Source organism: Podarcis vaucheri, assembly GCF_965113315.1.
Source record: "Podarcis vaucheri genome assembly, chromosome: Z".
Taxonomy (NCBI): Eukaryota; Metazoa; Chordata; class Lepidosauria; order Squamata; family Lacertidae; genus Podarcis; species Podarcis vaucheri.
In genome coordinates, this window is record NC_138758.1 from 30,650,903 (window position 1) to 30,676,263 (window position 25,361).

The window sequence follows — 25,361 nt, forward strand, 5'->3', positions numbered from 1 at the left end:
GACAGAGTGCCATCCAGCCTTGGCTTAAGACACTATCAAACAGCACTTATTGTCAGAAAGTTCTTCCCAATGTTTGGTCAAAATCTCCTTTCTTGTAACTTGAATCCATTGGTTTGGGTCCTACCCTCCAGAGCAGAGAAAACCTTATCCCATCTTCCATGTAGCAGCCAGCCCTTGAGATATCTTAATGTGGTTATCATCTCTTCTCTCAGTTTCTTCTCCAGGCTAAACATACCCAACGGCCTCAACCATTCCTCATAAGGCTTGGTTTCCTGAACCTCTCCTCTGCACATGTCCCATCTTGTCAATATCCTTCTTAAACACCAGACTTAAATATTTATTTCTTAAACGGTCATACCCTGACCTGCACACAGTACTCTCGGTGTGGTCTAACCAAGGTAGAATACAGTGGTACCTAGGGTTAAGTTCTTAATTCATTCTGGAGGTCCATTCTTAACCTGAAAATGTTCTTAACCTGAGGCACCACTTTAGCTAATGGGGCCTCCTGCTGTCGCCGCGCTGCCGCTGCACAATTTCTGTTCTCATCCTGAAGCAAAGTTCTTAACCCGAGGAGCTATTTCTGGGTTAGCGGAGTCTGTAACCTGAAGCGTATGTAATCCAAAGTGTATGTAACCCAAGGTACCACTGTAGATCTATTTACTTCTCTTGATTGGGACACTGTTGATGGTAGCATTAGCTTTTTTTGCTGCTGCATCTCATTCATGTTCAGCTTGTGGTCTACTAAGACCCGTAAATCCTTTTCACATGTACTACTGGTAAACAATGTGTTCCCCATCTTATATTTCTGCAGCTGGTTCTTCCTGCCTAAGTGAAGCACCTTACATTTGTCCCTACTGAAATTGTGTTACGTTTGCGTCCAGCTCTCAAACCTGTTAAGGTCATATTGAATCCAGATTCTGTCTTCAGTGGCATTTGCTACTCCTTCCAGTTTGGTGCCATCTGCAAATTGTATGAGCATAGCTTCATTACCTGCAATCTAAGTTGTTTATAAAGATGCTGAACAACAGGACCAGGACAGAACCCTGCAGCATCCCACTTGTCCTTTTTTTCCAGGATGAGGAGGAACAATTAGTGAGCAATCTTTGGGTTTGGCCAGCTGACCAGCTACAAATTCACCTAAAAGTTAAGCTCATCCAGCCCACATTTTGACACAAAACCTGTTGGAAACCACCAGGATAACTTGACCAGGTCTTCTATTAAGGTCCAGCTTTTATTATTGCATTGGTATTTATTTTTGCCTCTCATTGATATATAATTATCTTATATACTGTGCTAATGCTCCTGCTCTCCCGTTCTGCTTTGGAGGAGGGGGAATTCTTTATGTAGACTTTATGTTCTGGTTTGCTCTCTATACAATTGAAAAACTAATAAAAATATATTTCTTCTAGTTCATCCCAGTCTAAAACAGAAAATTGTACCTATGCAATTCATTCAAACTCCAAATAGCAGACGTAAGAGGCCTTTTCAAATAGTTGCACCCAACTTGGTGCTCTCCTGATGTTTTAAGGTTACAACTTCCCTCAGCCAAAGCCAGCTGCCAGCACCTGCATCCAGCAAATACGTGGCAGCAGGATTTCTGCAGTCTCAAATATCTGGAGGGCACAAGCTGTCCTAGAAACGGGTCCAAACTGCAATTTCCCAATACTAATAAGATCATCTTTTTTTGGTTGTCTTTTATCTATCTGCCAGGCTTAAATAAACAAGTGCTAGATAATTTGCCTGTTGTTAACATACGTCCCCACCATGTCCTCCAAACGGTAAGAAATATAAGCAAGACTATAGAAGTATACAAGAATAACCAGATGCACAAAACAGTGTGAAGATAATGTGCATGATAGCCCAGGGGTTGGGGCGGGGGGAGAAGAAACACACTTTCAACTCTGTTTGCATCTCAAAACATTTATTTAGAAGCTAACATTGCAGTTGACATCTGTATTTTCCCTCCACCTTGTGGTACTGTGCAAAGGTGAGAAGTAGCAGTAGCTAAACAAGCTGTTGAGATTGAATAAAGAAACTTGCTTTGAGGTACTGACAACTAGTAGGAGAACTTGGCCTTGGTAAGAAGGCAAAAATATATAAATATATCCACTCTAAATATCACAAAAACCATTTAACACTAAATTCAGGTGGGGCAACAGTCAACATCAGGTAAACTGCAGACAAGAGCCATTTTAACGCTGCTGTAAATCTTCCAGGTTACTTTATCTGACTCTGCTGCCAGTACAAATACAGAAGCGCTGCAGTGGTTGCTTTAAGGGCTGTGCACAGGAACATGTCAGGGGGAAGCTCTTATTCATCCCACGCTCTCCATCTACTGCTACACGTTGCTCAAAGCAGCCACACCAGGAAGAACTTTACCTGCAAAAGAGACACAAACACACATCAAGATGATGCATCATGGAACATCTTTTAACACATCTATAAAGAATCTATAAAGGATGGTACATGGAAACTGACTTTGGCTGACACTTTCATGACTGCCTTATATCAGGCAGGTGTCTTTGCTGTACTTTTTTTTTGCATCTGCTAAAAAAATTCTTGTTTAGACAAGCCTGTCCAGATGCTCAGAAAGTTGATGTGTATTTTAACCGGTCTTCAGTCTATTGTTATTTTAACGTGGAAGGTTTTAAATGGAAAAAAAAATATTGTTGATAATTGTTTTTATTTTTTTGTAAACAGCCTTCAGATGTTTGACTTTTTTACAGTCAAGCAATATTTAAATTTTATGGCATAAAATATAGTTTATTTTTAATAATTTATTTTAGATTTTCTGTACCCCACCTTTCCTCCAGATTGGAGACTTGCAGTGTGTGTGTGTTTTGGTGGTCAAGGAATCACACACCGCTGTACCTTTGGAAGTTTTAAGCAACATCACAGGAGTCTTCATAGGACCAAGGTGAAACTGCCAAGCTCCCTTGTTATTTTAGCTATCGATAGATATTTGCTATTATGTTGCTATGATTTTGGGACATACTTCTTTGTGGTTGTAGATCTGCACATGATTCTTTTTGTGAAAGGCAGCATAAAAATAATAGTATTATACATGAGAGGGGCCCCAATGTCGTTCTTCCCAGCCTCCGTCTCACTCTTGGGAATCCCCCCCCCCAGGCCACACACCTACACTCCTCTGCTTCACACCCTCCTTCAGAGTTTTTGTGTGACTTTAATGTATCTTTGAGCTCTGATAATGCAGTCTTGGAAGGAGGATAGAAAGGGGGGTCTGTGTGTGTATGTGTGTAGAGCAACTAGCCTAAGGCACGGAAGCAAAATTTCTATGAATATCTCCACCCAGTTTTGCCTCAGGTGCTGCCCATGATTTCCATGTGGCCCTTGGAAGGCTGTCCAGGAGAATACAGCTCTTGAGCTGAACAAAAGACCCAGAACACATATGAGTGGGTTTTTTTAATGAAAAGGAAAAATACCCACACATTGAATTCTGCCCAGAAATTAATTGGTAACCAATAAAGGTTAACAGAGATGTTACATCCACAAAGCCTGAAACCCATCAGCAGTCTAAAGCTGCAATCCTAATCCCCACATAGTTCAACAGGATTTACTTCTGAGTAGATGTGGTTAGGATCGTGCCATAATTCTGCCAACACTTTCACCTTTCTACTAAAATAGGTTTAAAAGCTTAATTGACAGGTGCTTTCACATAGAACCAGAAACAGTTCTTTTCAGAACAGCGGAGTAATCCAGTACCAGACTTCTCAGAGGTAAGCCTCTTTTAATTCAATTAAACATATTCCCAGATAAATATGCTTGGGGCTGCATCTTAAAACCCTATTATTTTATTTTTTCTCTGAATTTCTGATACACATATTGCACTGTGCAACTTAGTTAATATCATTAAGTTTGCTGCTGGGGTATTAGTCAGGATTGTGAAAAACTTTAAATGCTGATCTGTATAGAAAGCACAGTCACAGTCCTGAAGGTGGACAGATAATAAAGTATTAAAATTGCCTCAAGTGCTGAAAGCTCTCCATGAGCACCCTCTGAGCAAGCTTTTAAAGAGGCCTATTATCATCCTGGGGCAGGCTGGGGGTAAGAATGAGGCAGCAGTAGCCGGTCTAAAAGCCACTTAGTGAGATTTTGAGCAAGGCCTTTTGACAAACTCAGGTCACTGCTATCATTTATTGCCTTTCTATCCCCTCTGTCCTCCGTGGTTCTCTCTTTAAAAAAATAAAATAAAAAAAATAACCGGCCAATCACATCAAATCAAATCACATCACATAAATTCTGAATTACAAAGCCGAATTTTAAATTTTGTTGAGGGAACCCATATTTCAAGATCTGAAGGGGGATTCTGATCATCTTCTTGCTACTGCGTTAATGTCCAAATCAGTCCAAACAAAGTTCATAATTCTATCCATGGTTCTCCTCCCTCTCCATTTTATCCTCACAACCACCCTGTGAGGTAGGTTAGACTCACTTTTATCTTATTTACAATGAATACAGACACACACGACTCCCTCTCCATGGTACATTGTGAAATTTGGCTTTCCAAATGGCCTTAAGTACTCTATTTACCTAAGTCTCCTCCAGATATACTGCACTGCTTTTTTGTATTTGTAAAACCCATTATTTTTATTGTATTGCTTGATGTACTCCAATACAAAATTATTTTTTAAACGAATTCTGCAATCTGTGACTTTTTATCCAATTCCTTTCTCCCCAGTCTGAAGCTGCCTAACAATTCTTCTACAGTTAAGGAAAAGGAGTTTGGTGCAATTTAAAACTCTGAAGTTTAGTGCCACTTAGCAAAGCCTACATTTCCCAAAATGTCTTCCTTTGGTGTGTATACCATTGCAGGTCTCCTTTTATTGGTCTGCATTTTTTCCTTTCTCCACTACTTCCTAGGCAACAGAAACAAAGCCCTTTCAGAACATAACTTTTGGTAACAACAGCTGACGAGTCCAGTGCCGCCTCTTTCTTTTTTAAGGGGAAGGAACTAGGGTTTGGAAAATGTACATGTATTAAGAAACAGCTAATTACCAGAGGAAGCTCCCAAGAGTCATTCATGAAACAACAGCACCCACAAAAAACTTCCATTGACAATGCTAATTGAACACTGAGTAAATCGACACGGGACAGTAATCCAGCTCAGTGGTGAACCATCTGCTTTGCATGGAAAAGGCCCCATGTTTGATCCCCCAGTGGCATCTCCAGGTGGGGCTGGGATCTTGGGGAGCCACTGCCAGTGAGTGTAAACATTGCTAAGATGGATCAAGGGTCTGACTCAATATAAAGCAATTTCCTAAACTGTTTCTATTATAGACAGCTCTTTTAAAGAGCTGCAAATATGAGGGTAACTCTTTAGTCCTGGAATTGCGAGCCATATGAAAGAGTAGGGAATGAATTTGGTTAAGTGCATAAGCCTTTTTTTGGCCGGGGGGGGGGGGGACACATAGTAAACATTAGTTTCACCCCTTTGTTTAGTCGAGGCACGTGGCCAGAAATTATGTCCTGGGTCTGGGTTTTATGGAGGCCTCAGTCCGAGCGCTTGAGAGATATAGACCTTTTTCTGGTCACCATCATTATGCAAAACTGCAGCTGTCATGAAAATGGTCCCTATGTGGAGTCTGCTGGAACCATCACAGGCACCAGCTACTCTACTTGTCTTGCCCCACCTCCCTGCCCAAGAACCTTAAGAGGAGGAACTGCTCTTCCTGCTCTCTCTTGCTTTCAAGTCTTTCACTGGGAATAATCTGCTGCCTTTTTGTCAGGAAAATGAATGTATCAATACTTTTGAAATAGTAAGATTTATTTTTATTGTATTGTATATGCATTCGTATTGTATTTGCATTATTTTATATTATTGTATATGTATGCATCTGTTTATTCTTGAGAGCCTTTGGGCTGAAAGGGGAGGTTGGGTGGCCATCTGTCATGGATGCTTTAGCTGAGATTCCTGCATTGAAGGGTATTGGACTAGATGACCCTTGAGGTCCCTTCCAACTTTACAATTCTAAAGAAACAAACAGTAGTATAACATGACATTGATTTTCTTTAGCCACCTGGTCTTTGAAGAGTAATCATGTGTGTGGGTAGCTGTAAGAATGACCAAGGTACAAAAAAACATACAAGCAAAATTAATCCCCTGGACAACTAAGGAAGAGGGAGGAAAACACACACTACCTTCTAGGAGTTCCAAGCTGGCACCACCTCCAGTGCTAACATGACTAACTTTATCCTCGGTGTTCCATTTGGCACAGCATGTAGCAGTGTCTCCACCACCTGTTCAAGAAAACACAGTCAAGGAACCTGAAAATGGTTTTGGACGCATAATTTGGAAGCTTAACTGCAAGGTCGCCTTGCCCCATACACTGGCATGGTGATAGGTGCCACATAATACTTTTTGCATTTGTAAGAAACTGGTATTTTAGTGTGGCAGGACCTATACTTTGGAACTCCCTGCCTATAGACATCAGGCAGGAGCCATTGCCATACTCTTTTTGGCGCCTGCCAAAAATGCCAAGTTCACCTGTGGAACTTATGGCCAGGGCTGCTGCAATAAACAGGTGTGCAAGCCTTTGGGAGGCAGAAATGCAAGAGGGCATCAGAGGGAAGGAAAGAGGGACAGAGGCCAGAGTTGCCTGCAGCACCCCTGACTATCATTCAAGGCACTAAAGTGGTGTGTGCTAAGAGGCAAGGGGGTCACTGGAGATTAAAATGACTATGAGACTTTGAAAGGCTGCTATCACTGGAGCAAGTTCATCAGTTAAATAGCTTTAATTGGATTCTGAATAAATGCGCAATTAATTGTTACTATTTTGAATTTCATTGTTACTATCTTTGTTATTGGGTTGTAGAATCTGCTTTTCTGTTTAATCAGTTAGGGTAGGACAGGGGGTACTGGGGATGAGTTTGTGAAACCAAGGGGGCAAAATGTTTGGGAACCACTGGCTTAAAAGCTTGGTCCCAGAGTCTGACCATGTATAAGGCAACTTCTTACGCCCTTCTTATGAAGAGAAAATAAATAAATCAAGTATTCCAAAAGACTGAAAAACTATTCATTTGAACTGGAGAAGACGAATGGTGGCTCTTACCAATGATGGTGATGGTGCCTTTGGATGTAACTTCCACAACTTTATCCATCACAGCTTTAGTTCCTTTAGAAAACTTGTCCCACTCAAAGACACCAACTGGACCGTTCCATACAATCAGCTTGGCCCTGCCCACTGCTTCCACAAACAGCTTAACACTTTCAGGACCACAATCCAAACCCTAGGATCAAAAAGGGGAGGGTGGTAGCTGTTCAGCCATTGCACCAGAAAGATCAAACAAGTAGAAGAGCTCCTCAACCCCCCCCCCAACCTCTCTCCAGTATTTAAACCAGAATTCTCCATGTGGGTTCCTTTGATGCTTTTGACTGCAACTCCCATCAACCCTATGCTATCTGGAGATGATGGGAGCTGCAATCCAAAACATCTGCAGGAAATCAAGAGTTAAACCTACCATCCATCCATCAGGTATCCCAGAGGCTACAGTGGCTTCTCCAGTGTTAGCATTCTCATCAAATTTATCTGCAGTGATGAAGTCAACAGGCAAAGTGATGCGTACACCATTCTTCTCTGCTTTAGCCATCAGGTCCTTGACTATTTTTGATCCTTCTTCATCATACAGAGAGTTGCCAATCTGGAAGCAGAAGACAATGCACTATGTAGCTATCTACAGATGTTTGTGTAGACTGCTACAAAGCAAATCAGAATCTCGAAAGCAAGGTATTTTTTATTATTAAATCCAAGTAACATCAACAGATAATATGGGTATGTTAAAGAAACTGTAACTAACAGAGGACAGAGAATTAATACAACCTCTTAACTGCTGCCAGGATTATTATTTGTCAGAAGGGGGAGGGGCAGGGGAAAGATATCAAGAAAATCAACCCTGAGGAAATTGATAACTAAAACCTAGGATCTAGTACTATTATTATTTATTAAATTTGTATACTGACACCTGTAGATCTCAGGGCAGTTCACAACATAAAGCTACAACATGAAACCCACAAAATACTTTAAAAATATAAGAAAAAACAAAAAATCCCCCTACCATAACACATTTAAAAGAGCATTAGATGTCAATCAGCCAAAGGTCTGGGTGAAGAGGAATGTTTTTGCCTGGTGCCTGAAGTATAACTGAAGGCACATAGTAAGTAAGCATGGTTAAGCTTACATAGTGAAAACCAAAGAAGGCAGGTAACAAACAAATGTCTTCATAGAGAAATGAAATCTTTTAATAATGTACTAGAATAATAAAGAACAGGATAATGTAAATCCTTTTGTGTTACTTGGAATCTTGTGATATTAATTTATTGTGAAAATCTTTTTTTCACTACAAAGTCTTAACATAATAAATTAAATAAATCCAAATTATGTTTAGTTCTAGAAATCTCTTTCTACTTCTATTTGGCATTTGTTGGTATACTTTATTATGTTAGGTAAAGGTAAAGGGACCCCTGACCATTAGGTCCAGTCGTGGCAGACTCTGGGGTTGTGGCGCCCATCTTGCTTTATTGGCCGAGGGAGCTTGCATACAGCTTCTGGGTCACGTGGCCAGCATGACTAAGCCGCTTCTGGTAAACCAGAGCAGTGCACGGAAACGCCGTTTACCTTCCCGCCGGAGCAGTACCTATTTATCTACTTGCACTTTTGACGTGCTTTAGAACTGCTAGGTTGGCAGGAGGAGGGACTGAGCAATGGGAGCTCACCCCGTGGCGGGGATTCGAACTGCCGACCTTCTGATTGGCAATTCCTAGGCTCTGTGGTTTAACCCACAGCGCCACCCGCATCCCATAACTTTATTATGTTAAATATATATAAATAAGAAAACACCAGATAAACTACATGAAGCTGCAGGAAAAACATTTTCAGCTTGTCCTCCGAGCGTTTAAGTTACAGCCAACAGCCAGAGATTTTACCAGCAGCCTAGCCTGCCCCCAAATCCAATGTCCTGTTATACACGATTTATTTTGCTCATGAATTTGCATCCAGATCTGTTTAGCAAATTTTAAGCCATAGAATGCAGTTCAAAAACTATTGTCAATTAAGATTGCACATATGGAACAGTCTTCCCCAAGCTTGTGTTCTCTGGAAGTTTCAAACTACAATTCCCATCAGCCTCAGCCATCACAGCCATATGATGCTGGAGTGGATGAGAGTTGCAGTCTACAACACATGGAAGCCACCAGCTTGGGGAAAGGTTATAAAGAAACAGTCAAGGAAACATAAGAAGCATCTTTATCACCCAAATTATATATAGCAAACACTGCAGGTTGCATACCTTCATGTTTTTGAGCACTTTAAGGAAGGTAAAAGCCATTCCACCACCGATAATCATCTCATTGACTTGATCCAGCAGGTTTTTGATCAGCTGAATCTTATCCTGAACTTTAGCACTGATGAACAGAGAGAGGTTAGGGGAAGAAGAAAAAAAATGTGAGTTGATGCACCACTTTATTAGCAGGGTTGTAGACAAGCCTACTATTGCCAAGTTTCACTTGTTATCAGTACCTAATACAGAAAAATAAATACAGAGAATAAGTACATAATTATTGATCAATGAGGAAGCCACATGTATTGATACATATGCATGATAATCTAATAATTCTCTTAAAGCAAAAAGGGGGATAAAGTTACAACTGTTAGAAGCCCACTTTCCACCCCTGCCTGGGGGAAAAAATCAAGGTTTGGCTAATGATTTGAATGTGTATCTATAAACTCTAGAACTACAGGAGGTATCCAACATTTATTAAGTATGTGGTATGGTTGGACTCTTGTTCCAACTTCTTCCACTGCATTGGATGTTACTAGGATTTCATCTCATTTTACAGAAGCATGAAGCAATTTAACTCAAAGCAAAACAGGAAAAGTTGCAGCAAAGTGGGAGGGAAAATACCCAGGGTCTCCAAAGCTGGCCACTCTAGTGTGCTGCTCCCCCCCCCCCCCAAAAAAAAAAACCAACAGATTTTGAACAAGGCACTGTCTTGTTTTTATTGATTGTATGTAAGCCACTCTGGGAACCTTTTTGGCTGAAAATGCTCTAAATAGTTATTTCTAAAAGACATTATGCACTACAATCATACCTTGGTTTTCGAACAGAATGTGTTCCAAAAGTCTATTTGACTTCCGAAGCATTCAGAAACCAAGGCACGGCTTCCGACTGGCTTCCAATTGCGCAGGTGTGTCGGAAACAACAGTGGAAGCTGCATTGGATGTTTGGCTTCCAAAAAAAGTTTGAAAACCGGAACACTCACTTCCAGGTTTCGATCGTTCAGGAGCCGAAACGCAAGAGTACCAAGCCGTTCAACAAGTACCAAGGTACAACTGTACTGGTAGCACTTGTTAATAGGAGTACAGGAAATGACTAGCATGGATTCATTAATGTCAGAGTAGTCATATTCATTGGTCAATCTAGCAAAGTATACTCTCCAAGGACTGGCAGGAATTCTCCAGGATTTCAAACAGCGTTCTCTCTCAGCCCTACTTGGAGATGATAGGGACTAGACTGGACTTTTATTACGCAAAGCAAGTGCTCTATAAATTATTGAATTTATCACCCATCTTCTCACCAGCTGGTTTCATTTGACACCCACAATAATGGGCTGACCATATGTAGTGTCTACAATCCTACCTCCGTTCGACTTCCAAAATGTTCGGAAGCCAAGGCGTAGCTTCTGATTGGTTTCAGATTGTGCAGACATGCTGGAAACAATAGCGGAAGCCACACTGAATGTTCGGCTTCCAAAAAAACCCTACTCACTTCCTGTTTTTGATCATTCGGGAGCCAGAACGTTTGATTCCCAAGGCGTTCAGGAGCCAAGGTACAACTGTACTGTACTGTACTCTGTTCAGGAGCCAAGGTACAACTGTACACACTGCAGTTTTAGGTAAGAGATTAAAACAGCACACCTACTGTTTTTAACATTATGAATTGAGTTGGCACAACATATTTAAAACTGGGGGAAGTAGGCTTGCTCCCAACCTCTGCGTTTTAGACTACAAGTCCCATCATTCCCAGTCAGCACGGGAAGGCTGGCCTTTGGAAATGCCATTGAGAAATTTAATGAACTTCTGGTAGCAGCAGCACAGCAAATGAACAGAGATTGGTCAAGTCAAGAGCTGCAAGGCTACTGTGTTCCCTATTATTCATGGTTGCATGCTTGCCCCCCCAGGGGGGCCTTTGCTCAGCGTCAAAAGCTTGCTTTGTTTTTGCAGGGAAGAAAGGAACAGAAAGATTCTGCCATCAAAGCAGCTCAGGTCTTTGTACTTTATCATACACATTTGAAAGCTGTAATTGGGGCAATCAGGAAGATTCAAAGCAGTGCACAATAAGAATGAAATCTTAATTGCAATGCAGTCCTTGAGATTTGCATGAGGATTATGATTTTGTATAACTACATTTGTGACAATCTGCATTCTTAAAAAAGCAAAACCCTGAAAAATGCTTTTTAAAACCCCAATTTCATTTTTCTAAGCAAAGCCAGGGGGGGATATTCCAGACAAAAACAGCTTTTTAGGCTTAACGTATAGAATTCTGGCATCTGACCGCATGTTCTGAGACTGTACATCTACATCTACATCATCAAACTATGCCTCTTGGAAGCTGTAGGAGCTGACATGTATCCAGCTACAGTTCCTCATAGTTGCATAACGACAGGCAGTGTCAATTTACACACAGCACTGCTGAATAAGGACTATGTTTGTACTTTAAACTTTGGTGGAAAGGTCAGCCACAGGCAGACACACACACATGCTGATTTGGCCCATGACACAATATGCACTGACTGTACTCTACACTTTTATGTATTCTACTATGAACTGGTTTGAAAATGCCTTATTTATAGTCACATCAGAGAAACTGACCCACCAACTTCAAGTTCTCGGAGGAGACGTGGGCCCATTTTTGTAGTTTAACAACACATTCAGGCAAATCTTATCCAAATGTGATTTCATGTGGTGTAGTTTTTGATTACAATATATGAGTTTCTGATCTGCTGTGTCTTATCTTGGAATACTGCCATATTGCCTTTTTTGCACAAATTTCTTTTAATATTTTCTCCTTATCTTATACCTAATCATGCTCAAATGTTTTTTCTTACCGCCACCACCCTTTGTTGGATTGTTGCGGGTACTTCAGGCTTGTTTGTTACACATTTAATAAAATTTTAAAATATTTTTTAAAAGAATTACTGAAATAGACATAGTGTTGAAAATATGGAAAGTAAAACGATCTGCACAGTAAACCAATTCAAGTTCACATAAAGTTAGAAGCAAACAACAATATAGGCAAATATATTTTGTCCTTACCCTCCCAGGATTGCTAGGAAGGGTCGCTCTGGGTTCTCTAGAGCTCTTGCAAAATACTCCAGTTCTTTCTTCATCAGGAAACCAGCAGCTTTGTGAGGCAGATTGACACCTACCATGGAACTGTTACATTGGAGAGAAAATATACAAATCAGCCAATAAAAATGAGTTCCACTGTTGTTTTTGATGCTTTATGTATGGATGCTACAAAACCCTTCAAGTCCACAACTGTGCAAATATTTAGCAACGAATAAACAACTGTGTAAAAGGCATGTTACTTCAGAAGTCCACACAAAAAAATTGATTTGTCAACAAATAAAAGTGCTAACATAAAACACAAAGATACACCGCAGAAGCCTTCTCTACCAGGTGAGTTTTGTCACTATTGAGAATAAAGGTTCTATATAGTCTTAAATGAGCCACGCATTTGCATATACTGGTGGCACTGTGTGACCTCAGAAATTAAACCATGCCTTGTATCACAAAAATAGTTGAGCTCTTCCATCTAGATACTTTCAGGTTATGAGATAACAGAAGTCCAGATCTTTTTTTCTGATCTAACAGGCACATGACCTGCAGATTCTGTAAGGAACTTTTTTTTTTTTTTACATTTTCAATATGGAATACCCATTTTATGCTACTGGGTGAAATTCTGGGAAAAGGGAAGTGAAAAGATCCATCACCAGAGTTTTGCTTTGCTAGATGAAGGGTGGTTTTTAGAGGCTGCATGGCAAAACCTGAAAGTTATTTCTGCAACTTGACAAAGGATATAGATTTAAAACATTTGCATGACAGAAACACACTTCCATCCCACTGGGTGTCAATGTAATGCAGCTGCTTAGTAGAATATACAACTCAGCAGTCTGAGGAAAACTAAGCCCATATAAAGCTGTTTTCAGTGCATAAAGCAAACAATACTACATTGTTAATAAAGCAAATATCACTGTGTATTTCAAAAAAGATCGAAAGGATTCTGTGATAATGGTGAGAATCCAAACCTAAAGATCTGTGGAATGGTTGCTGTTACAGGTGCCACATAATTCTCTGTGTTGTAAGGTTCTGCTGTCGTAAGAAATTTACCTTTTAAGTGTGGCAAAACCTATACCCTGGTACTCCCTGCCTACTCATATCAGGCAGGTACATTCGCTATACTCTTTCCAGCTCATCTTAAAAACGTTTTTGTTTAGGTGAGCCCATCTAGTCCTGCAGAAGTTACATGTGTTTCAATCTGTTTTTAGTTTATTATTTACCTGTTTTTACTGTCTTTTATTGATAATGTTAATGCGTTTTTCTTTGTAAAGCACTTTGAGGATTCATAACACTCAAGCAGCATGTGCGTTTTGTTAAAAGCCACTCTCTGAAACAGACAGAAGTCCAACCATGGCAAAATAAAAGGCAGAGGCTTACATACCTGTGAGCTCTGTGTGCAGTTCCAAAAGCATCATTGATGTAAACATCTCCGAGTTTAGAAAGTGACACTCTGAAAGCATCAACCTTTGCTTGATCAGCCTTGATCTGGGAAGAGAAAGAGAATTAAAAACTCACCAGTTTTAGTTACTTTATCAATGGGCATTAGAAGCCACCAAATCACTGTTTAAATAGAATTGTTAAGAGCTTTCCTGGGCAGGGTAGGGAACCTTTCCATCCAGTAATCACAACAGTTGATCTCCTGGTATAAATGCCTCTGAGCACACATGTAAACTCTCATCTTGACAGCAGTATTTAAGAAATGGAAAGTGAATGCAGTACATATGAAAAGTACAAAAAAATAAGGAAGACTGGTGGGTTTTAAGCTTCATTAAAATGCCATCATCATTAAGCACTTCTGTACAGGTTGTTTCATTTATTTTATGTAGCAAACTTTATACAGGTTGACTGCAATGAAACCTCAAAACAGTTCACTAGGAGAATGGGCCACATTTCTGTGCTGTTTCTGAACTATGTACAGCAGAACAGCTTGTCATATTGCTTCCACCACAAGGTGGTTCTCATTCAATGCAAAGATCAGAGCTCTTCTCTTTTCTAGGCTAGTGAAAGCCATTCTGGAAGGAGTGCAGATTCTACTCTAATAAATGTTCATTATAAAAAAATTAAGAGAGGATGTGACTCCCCTTCTGCCTCTTGAAAGAGCAAAACAGTTTATTAATGAATCTGAATGAATGCAAACAGTATATTTGCAACTTAAACATCATCATCAACAACAACAACGCAATCACATTTTGAACTAGTCAAAGGCAAATAGACTCTGCCTGCTAACTCTCCCATTAAAAACAGGGCAAAGCTCTTAAATTCTTATGTGACTCAGTATCTCAAGGACCACCTCTCTTCATATGAACTGATTTGGACCTTGCAATGATAATCTGAAGCCCTTTTTAGGTGCCCCCTCCAGAGGAGGTTCAGAGGGTGGCAACATGAGAACAGGCCTTTTCAGTGGTGGCTCTGTGCTTGTGGGATGCTCTCCCTGAGACTTGTCTGGCACCATAACATAAAAGGTAAAGGTAAACCTGACCGTTAGGTCCAGTCGTGACTGACTCTGGGGCCGCGGCGCTCATCTCGCTTTATTGGCTGAGGGAGCTTCCAGGTCATGTGGCCAGCATGACTAAGCCGCTTCTGGCCAACCAGAGCAGTGCACGGAAACGCCGTTTACCTTCCCGCCGGAGTGGTACCTATTTATCTACTTGCACTTTGACGTGCTTTTGAAATGCTAGCTTCACGCATAAAAAGTTTTTCTTTTCTGGCTTTTAATTATGTATGGCCTCCTTCAGAGAGTGGGATGTTTTAATCTTGCCTTTTAAAAATAGGATTGTCTTCTAGATTTTTCTTGGTTTTTTCTTTTATGCCGGTCTCAATGTAGGTGCTATGCTTTTGAGTTATCTTGTTAAGCAACCGGTTAAATAAATAAATAAACAAATAAGCAAGCAAGCAAGCTCTCTTCAGCCTTCTTGGCCAACAACACACTGAGAAGCAGTGTGGTGTAGTGGTTAGACTAGGAACTGGGATACCTGGGTTCATATCCCTACTAGGCCTAGCCTACCTCACAACATTGTTACAGGGATTAAATGAGCTCCTTGGAGAAAAGGGTGGGATATAAATGAAACAAACAAACAAACAAACAAACATCTAGTGCGGCTTTGGTTGAGTTGTGCAGTTCAACCTGCCAAAGCCTCTGCTCATATGGCAGTGGAGGTAGTGATCTTAAAAATAATCCTGTTTCAAGACTCGGAAGCAGCAGGAAACACTGCCAACTAACAGTTGCATATAGGCAGTACAGATCTGTAGCATTCCTCTAACCTTGAGGAGGGAAAAAAATCTATTATTATTATTGGTTTAAACTAATACAATCAATTGCTGCTTCATCTCCTCAGCTGATCAGCTTTATGTACTTAGTTTAACTGCCTCTACTACAGCCAGTGGCAGCTAGCAGAATAGGAAGTATGTGCAATCCATTCTCCTTTAGCTCCTGATTAAGTCACCAGCACAGCGCATAGGTGCAACGCATCTTAAGTGTTTGCTGCAGCATTTCTAAGGCATCTGTCGTTTATTCAGCTCAGGCTTGTTGAGGCAGCCACCTTTCCTGTTGCTTCTCCAAGGTAACATACTAAAGCAGGCAAACAATGAGAAACAAGCCATACTTAAAGTGCACAACAAGAGCAAATACTTAGCTTTTCTGTAATTTAAGATGGACATCCTCTCAAAAGATGAACTGCACCCAAATGGGCAATTCCAAATATACTACATTCACTGAGGATTGTTCCCTCCTGACAAGCAGTTCTGTAACTGATTTTATGCTGTTCACAATCTTTTTTCTTAATACTGGCAGTATAGAAAATTTTGCAAGTAAATAATTACATTTCAGTGATACGGGCAATACTAGCCCAATATTTCAAGAATAGAAGACAGATAGACAACAAAAAGGGAGGCCAGGGTCTTAAGAAAAAAATGGGACCATGGGAGCAAGTGTTAAAAGTGTAAATGCAAGGTAACCTGACAGTTACTTTCGACTGGAGATGAGGACGAAAGGATTGTGCCAAGAGGCTGAAGCTGGAATCTCTAAATTCAAGCTCTTCATCTTGAGAAGTTAATTTGCATGGGCTTTTATAGCACAGTGTGGTGTTCTGTATCAACCTAAAAAAGGACACTGTACTATATATCACTGTGGCTGCATCGAAAGGGAGCCAAGACTCAAGTCTTAATAGGGTCAGAGGTGCTAAGAAAAGAAACCAAATGGTCATGGCGACCTTCATTAAAATGTCAAGAGGTATGGATACCCAAACGGCTGCCCAAGCAGAGTGTGGCATCTGGATTCAAAGGTTTTGCCAGTCCCAGTTAACAGGGTTCAAACAGCCCATGAACAAATCACAGCATTAACTGAGCAGAGAAGGGAAACATGCTTCTCACATGCTCTTGCTGAAGATATTTCCTGCAAAAACATACCCTTAAACCTGTGTTTCCCAAACCATTTCAGACCGCCAACCCTATGGTTCCAGTAACTCCCCACCCTAACCTATAAAAAGCAGTACTCAAAATAGTGGTTTGCACAACCCACTAAGGAAGAGAATCACCCAGTAACATTCAAAATGGTAACAATTAATTGCACATGTATTCAAAATCCAATTAAAATTATTTAGTGTAGTTAATTCAAATTGATGATCTTGATCCAGTGATACTAGTTTTTTCAAAGTCTGATAGTCATTTACACCTCCAGCAGTCCACTACCTATTAGCACTCCCACCCCAAGTACCATCCACTTTGGGTAAAAGGTAAAGGTAAATGGGCCCCTGACCATTAGGTCCAGTCGTGGCCAACTCTGGGGTTGCGGCGCTCATCTTGCTTTATTGGCAGAGGGAGCCGGCGTACAGCTTCTGGGTCATGTGGCCAGCATGACTAAGCCGCTTCTGGTGAACCAGAGCAGCGCATGGAAACGCAGTTTACCTTCCCGCCAGAGCGGTACCTATTTATCTACTTGCACTTTTGACATGCTTTTGAACTGCTAGGTTGGCAGGAGCAGGAACCGAGCAACGGGAGCTCATCCCATCGCGGGGATTCGAATCGCCAACCTTCTGATCGGCAAGTCCTAGGCTCTGTGGTTTAACCCACAGCGCCACCCGCTTTGGGTACCACAGCCTTAAACAGTGATTTTAGTTATTTAGCCAGCATTCTTCCTTCATTCTCTGGGCACAAGATGGTTAATCAGCACTCATGCACTGCTCTATTCTTATATGCATATCTTCAATCTCCTGTGAATTATTTACATATCAGGCTTAAACGCTCAGCTGAGCATCTCTTCATGCTAGTTGCTACAAATTGTCTTTGTAACCATATCAAGTAAAAGGGTTACAGATAATAGATTGCTTGTGGGGGGCAACTCCAAGCGGGTGGTTGGTATACATATGCTTTGGTGTACACATGTCACCCCTGAACATAACCCCTGCATAAAATGAATGATACCTATATTGGTGCAAATAAAACCATATATCCCAAGGACACCACAGTCACTGCTGGCCTTCATTCCAAGAAAATTGAACTTTGGAGAATCACCTAGAACCCCTGGATTCTCTCACCACTTGGGAGATTGGGGTGGAATGAATCAATTTCTAACTAACGCCATCTGAGAGCATGAACTATTAGTAACTTTGTGGGAACATCTACATGAGAGTGGCACAATTTAAGCACCCAGAAGTGATGCAGTAGAGAAAGCAGAACACAAGACGTCTCACCTTGTTCCCTGAAGCGTCCTTTCCCTTCCCTTCCTCTTCTACATGGAATCGGAGGTTTTCCAGAAGAATGACTGAGCCAGTTGCAGGATTAGCGCAAGCAGCTTCCACCTCTGCACCCACGCACTCATTCAGGAACATGACATCCCTGGAGACAATTCCCAGATAAATGTATAGCCTCAGTTTACCAATTATAAGAACGCTTCACAACAAATTATCATTCAAAGCACCTCTTTCTAGTCAGTCTGTAATGTCATCGTGCCATACCTGCTTAGCAAAGCTTTGAGCTCTGCTGCTACTGGTTTCAAGGAGTATTTGTCGGGCATAGGAACCCCATCAGGCCGGCCCAGGTGACTCATCAGCACCACAGACTTGGCTCCATTGTCCAAGCAATGCTTGATGCTTGGGACAGCTGCCTTGATTCTGCAACGAAAATAGAAGAACAGAAGGTTCCCACAGCAGTTCCTGTGGCATCTAAGGTACATCAACAGATCATGGTTTTAAAGGAGAGATTATGCACATCAGCTACAGAATCAAGGGTTATTAGAATCAGGAAGCAATAGATCCCATTAGCCTCTTCATTCCTACCTTCTCCTTCATCAGCTGCTATACCACACTAACTGTTCCCTACAAACTGCCTTGGTCACTATCATTTTACCATGTGTGGGACTGTAACAAATGTTTCACTAGTCCTGTTAAAGATGGATCAGTTTGATACCATTAAAATCTTTGCAGCCATTAGCTTGCTTGGTGCACAGACTATCCGTTTGGTGCAATAACTACTCAAAATGCAGAAAGGCTGAATATACAAGTCGAAATAATATATAGCCCCTTTTGGGTGGTTGTGTTAAAAAGAAAAGGCTGTGGTATCCACAGCAATTCCTAGTTAGCTACTCTGGAATGAATGTTCTGCAGTGGATAAGTGTTTTTATCCTCATTCTCAATAAAATAATTTCTAATCCAGTTTTAAAATTTCAATCCAGAAAAAAGAGGCACATCCAACAGTTACAGAGGTCAGTAGGGCTTCTTGCTACTGGAACCACAGCCTGCAAGAGGGGACCTGCTTCAAGGGAGACAGGTCACAGAGCTCCTAAGTACAGATCCTGCCTCAAGTTTTTCTCCCCGCTTGGCCCTGTCTTGCCCCTTCCTTTCCTCCTGGCCAGCAGAAGGCAAAACACACCAGCAGTGGTCAAATTCAAAAAGGTGTGTGGAGAGGCCTCTCCTCCTAAAGTACAATGCAAGTGTGAGCTGCTGGGAGACCAATGGTCACGAACATACCTCTCCTTCTCAAGCCCCCTCAAGCCTAGCACAGCATTAGCAGGAAACATGAAGCTGGTATCTTGCTATCAACTTTGACTAGCAGTAGATTCAAATAGAAAGCTGCCTTATACAAAGCCAGGCAATTGGTACATCTAATTCAGTATTGTCTACACTAACTAGCAGCAACTCTCTAGGATTGTAGGAAGGGAGTCTCTCCCAACCCCACTTGGAGATACTGTTGAGGTATTAATCTGGGAACTTCTGCTTGCAACACTGATGCTCTACCACTGAGCTATGGCCCTAAATCTAGCTTGGAAGGACAGAATAAGCCCAAGACATGTTTCACATTATCAGTACCTCAGTATCTTACCTGGAAATGCCAGGGCATCAGTCCTGAAACCTCAAATGAGTAAAGTACTTTTTTCTTTTTCTTTCACTGAGTCACAGTCTAGTAGAATCACTAAGCAAGGAATGACTAAGCATAGGCCCTACTTGGAATTTGCAGGGGACTCTTACCTTTGGTTGTTGGTTATTTTGTTGTCCTTCATTGGAACATTGAAGTCAACCCTAAAAAAAAAAGGGGGGGGGGACAGAAATGTTTCAATGCAAGTAGTTGTTCACACAAACACCATTAATTTCTGGACGCTGTTGTTAATGTCCAAAAGAGGCAAGATACTCAAAAAGGAGCTGCAGCAAAAGTTGCACTTGGGTGGGGTGAGTGCAGAGGGAGAGCTGTCACAGTATTACTGCACTACTCCCTTCCCCTGCTGTGTTGGTTGGTACAGCACTCAAAGGCTCTCAGGTCCATGCAACTTCTCTTCTCTATACCAGGGATATAAATTTCAAAACCAGGGGCCAGTGGTGGAACAAAGAGACCATGTGAAGGGAAAAGCCTAACTGTGCTGAATCACTTTGGGTAAACCTGTTGCAAAAAATGAGAAGGCTTGCAAAAGGGTTTTGCAAGAGCTGTCCTGTTTCAGAGGCTGCTTGAGTGAATTAATCCACTTGTGCCAGCATGGCATAATCATCAGTGTGTCTAACTAGGACCTAGGAGACCAGGGCTCAAGTCTCCACTTCGCCATGAAATTCACTATGTGAGCTTGGGCCAGTCCCTCACTCTCAGTCTAATTCACATTGCGGGATTGTTTTGGGGATAAAATGAGGGGGAGAACCATGTACACAACAAATAGCTCATTGGAAAGAAAGGAAATTTTGCAAATGAGTAAATCATGCTGAGACAGCTTCAACACTCATGAACATGGCTATATAAGCAAGCTATATTTCCTGCTGGAGGCTTCTGCCACTGTTCAACCCCTAGGCAGGCAAAAGTTTAGAAATTCATTACTATGCGAATTAGAACACCAGAATGTTGTTGGGCCCCAAGTTCCATCAACTCTAGTCAGCACGGCCAATGATGATGAAAGCTGCAGTCCAACAATACCTGTGGGTATGTCACAGGTTGGCCACCCCTGGCCTAAAATAAAAGTGACCAGTTATGAATATCTAAGTTATCAAGTATTAACAGAGATGCCCTTGACTAGAAAGCAAAGGTTGAATTCAAAGAGAAAGGCAGAGAATAGGAGAAAAATGTTCTAATACCCATTCCATAACCAAGAAGGGTAGAGGGTTGAGAGGCACAAAAGCCACCTAGACACAATATGAGTTTTACAGGCAAGGTAAACACAGAGTGCAATCATATTCAATATCTGTTATAATCCCTTATTTTCCTTCACAAACTGCTTTAGCTATACTGTTGTAAAATAATAATAATCCAGGAAGGATGCAGCATATACTGCATCTGAAGTACTTGCAGATCAAAGACCACCACCAGAGGCTTGGCTGTGACTAAAGCAATGGGTTTTTATACAGAAAATCTAGGATCAAGTCACTTATCAAGCTTGTATGATTGCCTTGGGTCAACCTAAATACTCTGGGATGTTGCAATTACCATTTAATTAATTATTTAGTTAACTACTGCCCCACTTTCGTGTAAACTACTATTTTAAGTGCTGTATACAATCTCCCTGATCACAGATGCTTGGCAATTCTAGCAAAATGTTATAAAATAAAACTTTTATTAAAAAAGATAATTCTAACAAAACTTTAGGGCTTCCATCACCTGGGATGTCAAAAACAAGCACATAACATTTAGCAAGCATTTGTCTCAAGCATTTAGCAACCATGTACAAGATTTTATAAGAGGCCTGCTTGATTCAGCCAGCACACTGTACAAAACATAATTCAATAGCAAACGGTGCTTCCAGAAACACTCATCTCACATGCCTACGCAGGGAGATTACTCAGCAAAGGCCCGCATGATGTAGCCTGCCCAACAGACAGAAGAGCAGGAAGAGCCTCAGAAGCCATTTCTACAAAGCATGCTGTGCCCCAAAGCTGAAGGAGACAGGAAGTCATGTTGCATAATACAGCAACTGGCAGAACAGAACACATTACAGCACGATTAACAGGAGTAGATTTTGTTTTAAGCAATGTAAGTTTTTTTAGAATAACATTCCCCAAGTTTCAAAGGCACGAAAGAAACGCAGGAGCAAATCATTTCTTTTCTAGATTTCTCCATAAATAACATGCTTTGGTATATAACATTCTGCTATCATTAAGTTAGATAGTAAATGTGGAGGACAGGTGGGAGAATTGGACTGATGGCCACAGCATATAGAGGGTAAGCTTTTATTATGTATTTTGTGTTTTTATTTTGTATTTATATGCTGTGGACTGCCCTGAGATCTTTGGATGAAGGGTGGCATACAAATTGAATAAATAAAATAATAAATAAATAGCTCCATGCTTTTGATGCTCTAGTCATCCAGCTATAAATCAGACGGAAATTTAGAGCACAACACTGAACCAATAGAGACAATAAATTTCATGCACAAACTAGGGTTATCACCTCGCAGCCAGAATGAAATTCTTTTATCTTTGAAGATCTGGTACCTCAGTTAATGAGGAGGCACAAGCAGAACAGGGGTAAGCAGCTAACTAAAGAGATGATAAAAGCCAGAGTTTCTCTGCCTGAACTTTGCACCTATGTAGTTGTATCCATTGGCCTGCATAAACACAAACAGGCCATTGAACATCTCTACACAGGGTATCAAGTGGGAGGCCCTGCTCACCAATCTCCTTAGTTTGTGTGCAGCACAAGTGTCTTCACAGTGAATAAAGGTGGAGTCAGTGACCAGACTGCAAGCTGGCAACTATTACCACAATGGAAGATGCTTGGAAAAACAGGGTATGAATGAAAGAATGCCCATGACATTAAGGTCACTTGGTAATGCAAGTCTTTGGGTTAGATGTATAAAAAATGTAGAAAAGTAAAAGTGTTCCACTGAAAGTTTCACAAAGGTTTAAGAGAGAAACTGTCAATATCTTCAAAGAAGAAACTGAAATATGAATAACAAAATGAAATGCCTTTGCTTAACCTCAATGACCTTGAAAAAAAATACTGGAGACTTTTATAACACACATATAGAAGGTTTGGAGACAATAAAAAACTCACACACATGCGGTATGAGCAGCAAACTATTTCACAACAATTTTTACATGGCAGTTTAAAGTCTTTTTCTGAGGCTTAGAACTCAATACCTGAAATTAAAGTACTTCCCCCAGCTCAAAATTCTGGTTTGACTGACTTCTGCTTTTAATAAGGTAGTACTACAAAGTTTAGATGCAACTGATTTTCCCTCTTCTAATTTTGATTACGCTCCGTAGGCATACAATTCCTTATCTTGGATTTTAGACTCCAGCCCCCACCTATGATCTCTTGCCAGGCTTGGAATAGTTTGGCATTTACAACCTTCCCTGTCAATCAAATGCTGGACTAAATGAAAAGCCCTCTTTAATATTAGTTGAAATAAATAGCTTAATTAAAGCACATTTCTGAAATTATAATATACTATGCATGAAAATATAGTTCTATGCAGTTTGCAACACTCAAAGGAATGCTGAAATGAAAATTAAGATCTTGCTTTGAAGTTGTCCTTGGTTTAATTGACTATAGGCAGCTCAGTATTACTTCTGGGTAACGGAATCACCTACAACTCCTTTCCTGTGCCTGATAGGAATCACTGCAATTCTCAGAGTCTTATTGCTGAGGGCGGGATTGAAATTAGTGACACAAGCCACAGAAGCCAACAAGCTATGAATAAAATATGCACCTGCAAGCGGAAAAAGGTTTACTATGTGCATCCTGTATTAGCAACGTGTATAGTGATTTGTACAGTGATTATTAAGCACTGTTAGTATAAGTTAATACTTTACTTTTAGAAGTCCTATAAAACATAATCACAGTCCAGTTCTCCCAGATTTGGAATCAAACAGCATAATCTTGTCCCCACTGTGTTCAATTATTTATAAGTAACCATGTTCAGAATACACAGCATAAGATGTGTAACATCTCAATTAAAACAGAAACTAGAGTTTTTATGGTTTTCTGTTCCTGTGGTTTTATGGTTAGCACCTAAAGGACAGCGCTTTACTACTTTTCTATACTGTAATGGGTTTGTGCTAATCATTCCACAATACTACTCCTTCCCACGTGGGTAACTATGGGCCTTAAGGCTATTTTTGACCCCAAAGTAGATATATGCCATTGCAAATGGGGGGAATTGATATGCCATGTAAATATTCTGTGATGGCTGAAAAGTTCAGCAGCAGATGCAAGTCACTGTGTTCTAGTGTTTGAAGTGTTGCACTAGGTAGGGCCTCTGGCAGGCCAGAGTTGAATTCCCTGCTCAGCCATAAAGATCACTGGGTGACCTTGAGCCAGTCGCTGCCTCTCGGCCTAACCTACCTCGCAGGGTTGTTGGGGGGATAAAATGAGATTGTAGAAAACTACCTAGATCTCTTCGGAGGGGACTTGGGAAGGTGGGATATAAATAAAACTGTTTGTTTCTCCCCCTAACATTATCTGTTTCGCCAGTACTTAACTGAAAGCCTCAGTAAACGTTAATATAAACTCAACCCATAACGGTTTATGTTCATTTACGTTCTAACTCTTACATCACTTGCTTTGCCACCACTTAACTGAAAACCTCAATACACATATATAAATGCGAACAGTTAAGCCAACCTCCCCCCCCCCGCCAAACCCTCTTGAAGATGAATTGCTTTTCCTCCCCCTCCCACCCCAGGCTACCCAGTTTTGCACCCAGCCCTGCGGTGCAGGCCTACGACGAAAAAGAAGCAGCGAAAGCAGCTCACCGCATGACCACGCGCTTGCCCTTCACGTCCACTTTGTCCAGGGTGAGCTTGTTGGAGAGAGACATTTTCGCAGCAGGAGCAAACAAACTGCAACCTCTTCCTCGTTCACCGGCAGCAAGAGAAAGAGGCGGAGGGAGGACGAGCTAGCGCTGTGGCGACCGGAGCGTGTCGACTGGAGCCCCGCCTGCCACCGGCTTCGGGATTGGCCGGGCAGCGTCACCCGCGCCGAGGATTGGCTCAGAGGGTCGCGTCAATCTCGGAGTGGGTGGGGGAACCGGGGCACCGGCTGGCGGCGCAGTGGTCACGTCTCGCACGCAGCAATGGCTCAGAAAGGGCGGGAAGCCCCTGAGGAGAGAAGAGCGGTTGGGTATCTGGTCCTCCTCGTCGCCTGAGGGGACTGGCCGCCCTCGCGGGGTACCCAAAGTGTCCCCCCCCGCCACGTTATACAAGCACAAACATACACACGTGTATATAATTGAAAGGTTCAGAGAAGAGTGACAGAGGGGAAACGACGGAGGAAGTGTTTCTTCTCTCTCCACTCACACTGGATCTCTGGGACACTCAAGAAAACTGAATGTGGGGAGAAAAAGAAGCAGCTAAACTCCCTCAGGAGGCAGTGATGGCCACCAACGTGGATGGCTTTAGAAGAGGGTTGGGGAAATTCACGGGGGATATATAAGTTGGCGGCGGCGGTTGGTTACGACGGAGGCAAGCAATGCTTCGGAATGCCAGTTGCTGGAAGCTGCAGGAGGGAAGAGTTTGTTCTTGTGCTCGAAGTCCTGCTTGCGGGTTTCCCACAGGCATCCCGTTAGGCAATGGGAGAGGAGTGTACTGTGCTAGATGG

The 25,361-nt window shown here is 41.5% G+C and overlaps 1 protein-coding gene and 1 long non-coding RNA gene across 2 annotated transcripts; one reads left to right on the plus strand and one right to left on the minus strand.

Annotated features, from left to right (window-relative positions):
• Positions 1-1,904: 1,904 nt before the first annotated feature.
• Positions 1,905-24,697, minus strand: PGK1 (phosphoglycerate kinase 1). The gene is made up of 11 exons (XM_082208271.1): positions 24,518-24,697; positions 19,817-19,867; positions 18,308-18,463; positions 18,044-18,188; positions 13,738-13,841; positions 12,330-12,449; positions 9,304-9,418; positions 7,480-7,659; positions 7,071-7,248; positions 6,160-6,258; positions 1,905-2,379 (listed from the first exon to the last, which is right to left on the minus strand). The coding sequence occupies exons 1-11, from the start codon at positions 24,580-24,582 to the stop codon at positions 2,339-2,341; spliced, it is 1,254 nt and encodes a 417-aa protein (XP_082064397.1). The 5' UTR covers positions 24,583-24,697; the 3' UTR covers positions 1,905-2,338.
• LOC309523994 lies at positions 2,391-6,153 on the plus strand. The gene is made up of 3 exons (XR_014215726.1): positions 2,391-2,917; positions 3,646-3,737; positions 6,035-6,153. It is a non-coding gene; the product is annotated as an uncharacterized lncRNA (long non-coding RNA).
• Positions 24,698-25,361: the final 664 nt, after the last annotated feature.

Bases quoted from the DNA above. Each gene is read 5' to 3' on its own strand.
- PGK1 (XM_082208271.1), bottom strand. From the start codon at position 24,582: ATGTCTCTCTCCAACAAGCTCACCCTGGACAAAGTGGACGTGAAGGGC. The intron at 18,189-18,307 runs GTATGGCACGAT...AATTGTCTCCAG, and splicing joins CTCAAAGCTTTGCTAAGCAG to GGATGTCATGTTCCTGAATG. The intron at 13,842-18,043 runs GTGAGACGTCTT...TTCTCTTCCCAG, and splicing joins AGGACGCTTCAGGGAACAAG to ATCAAGGCTGATCAAGCAAA.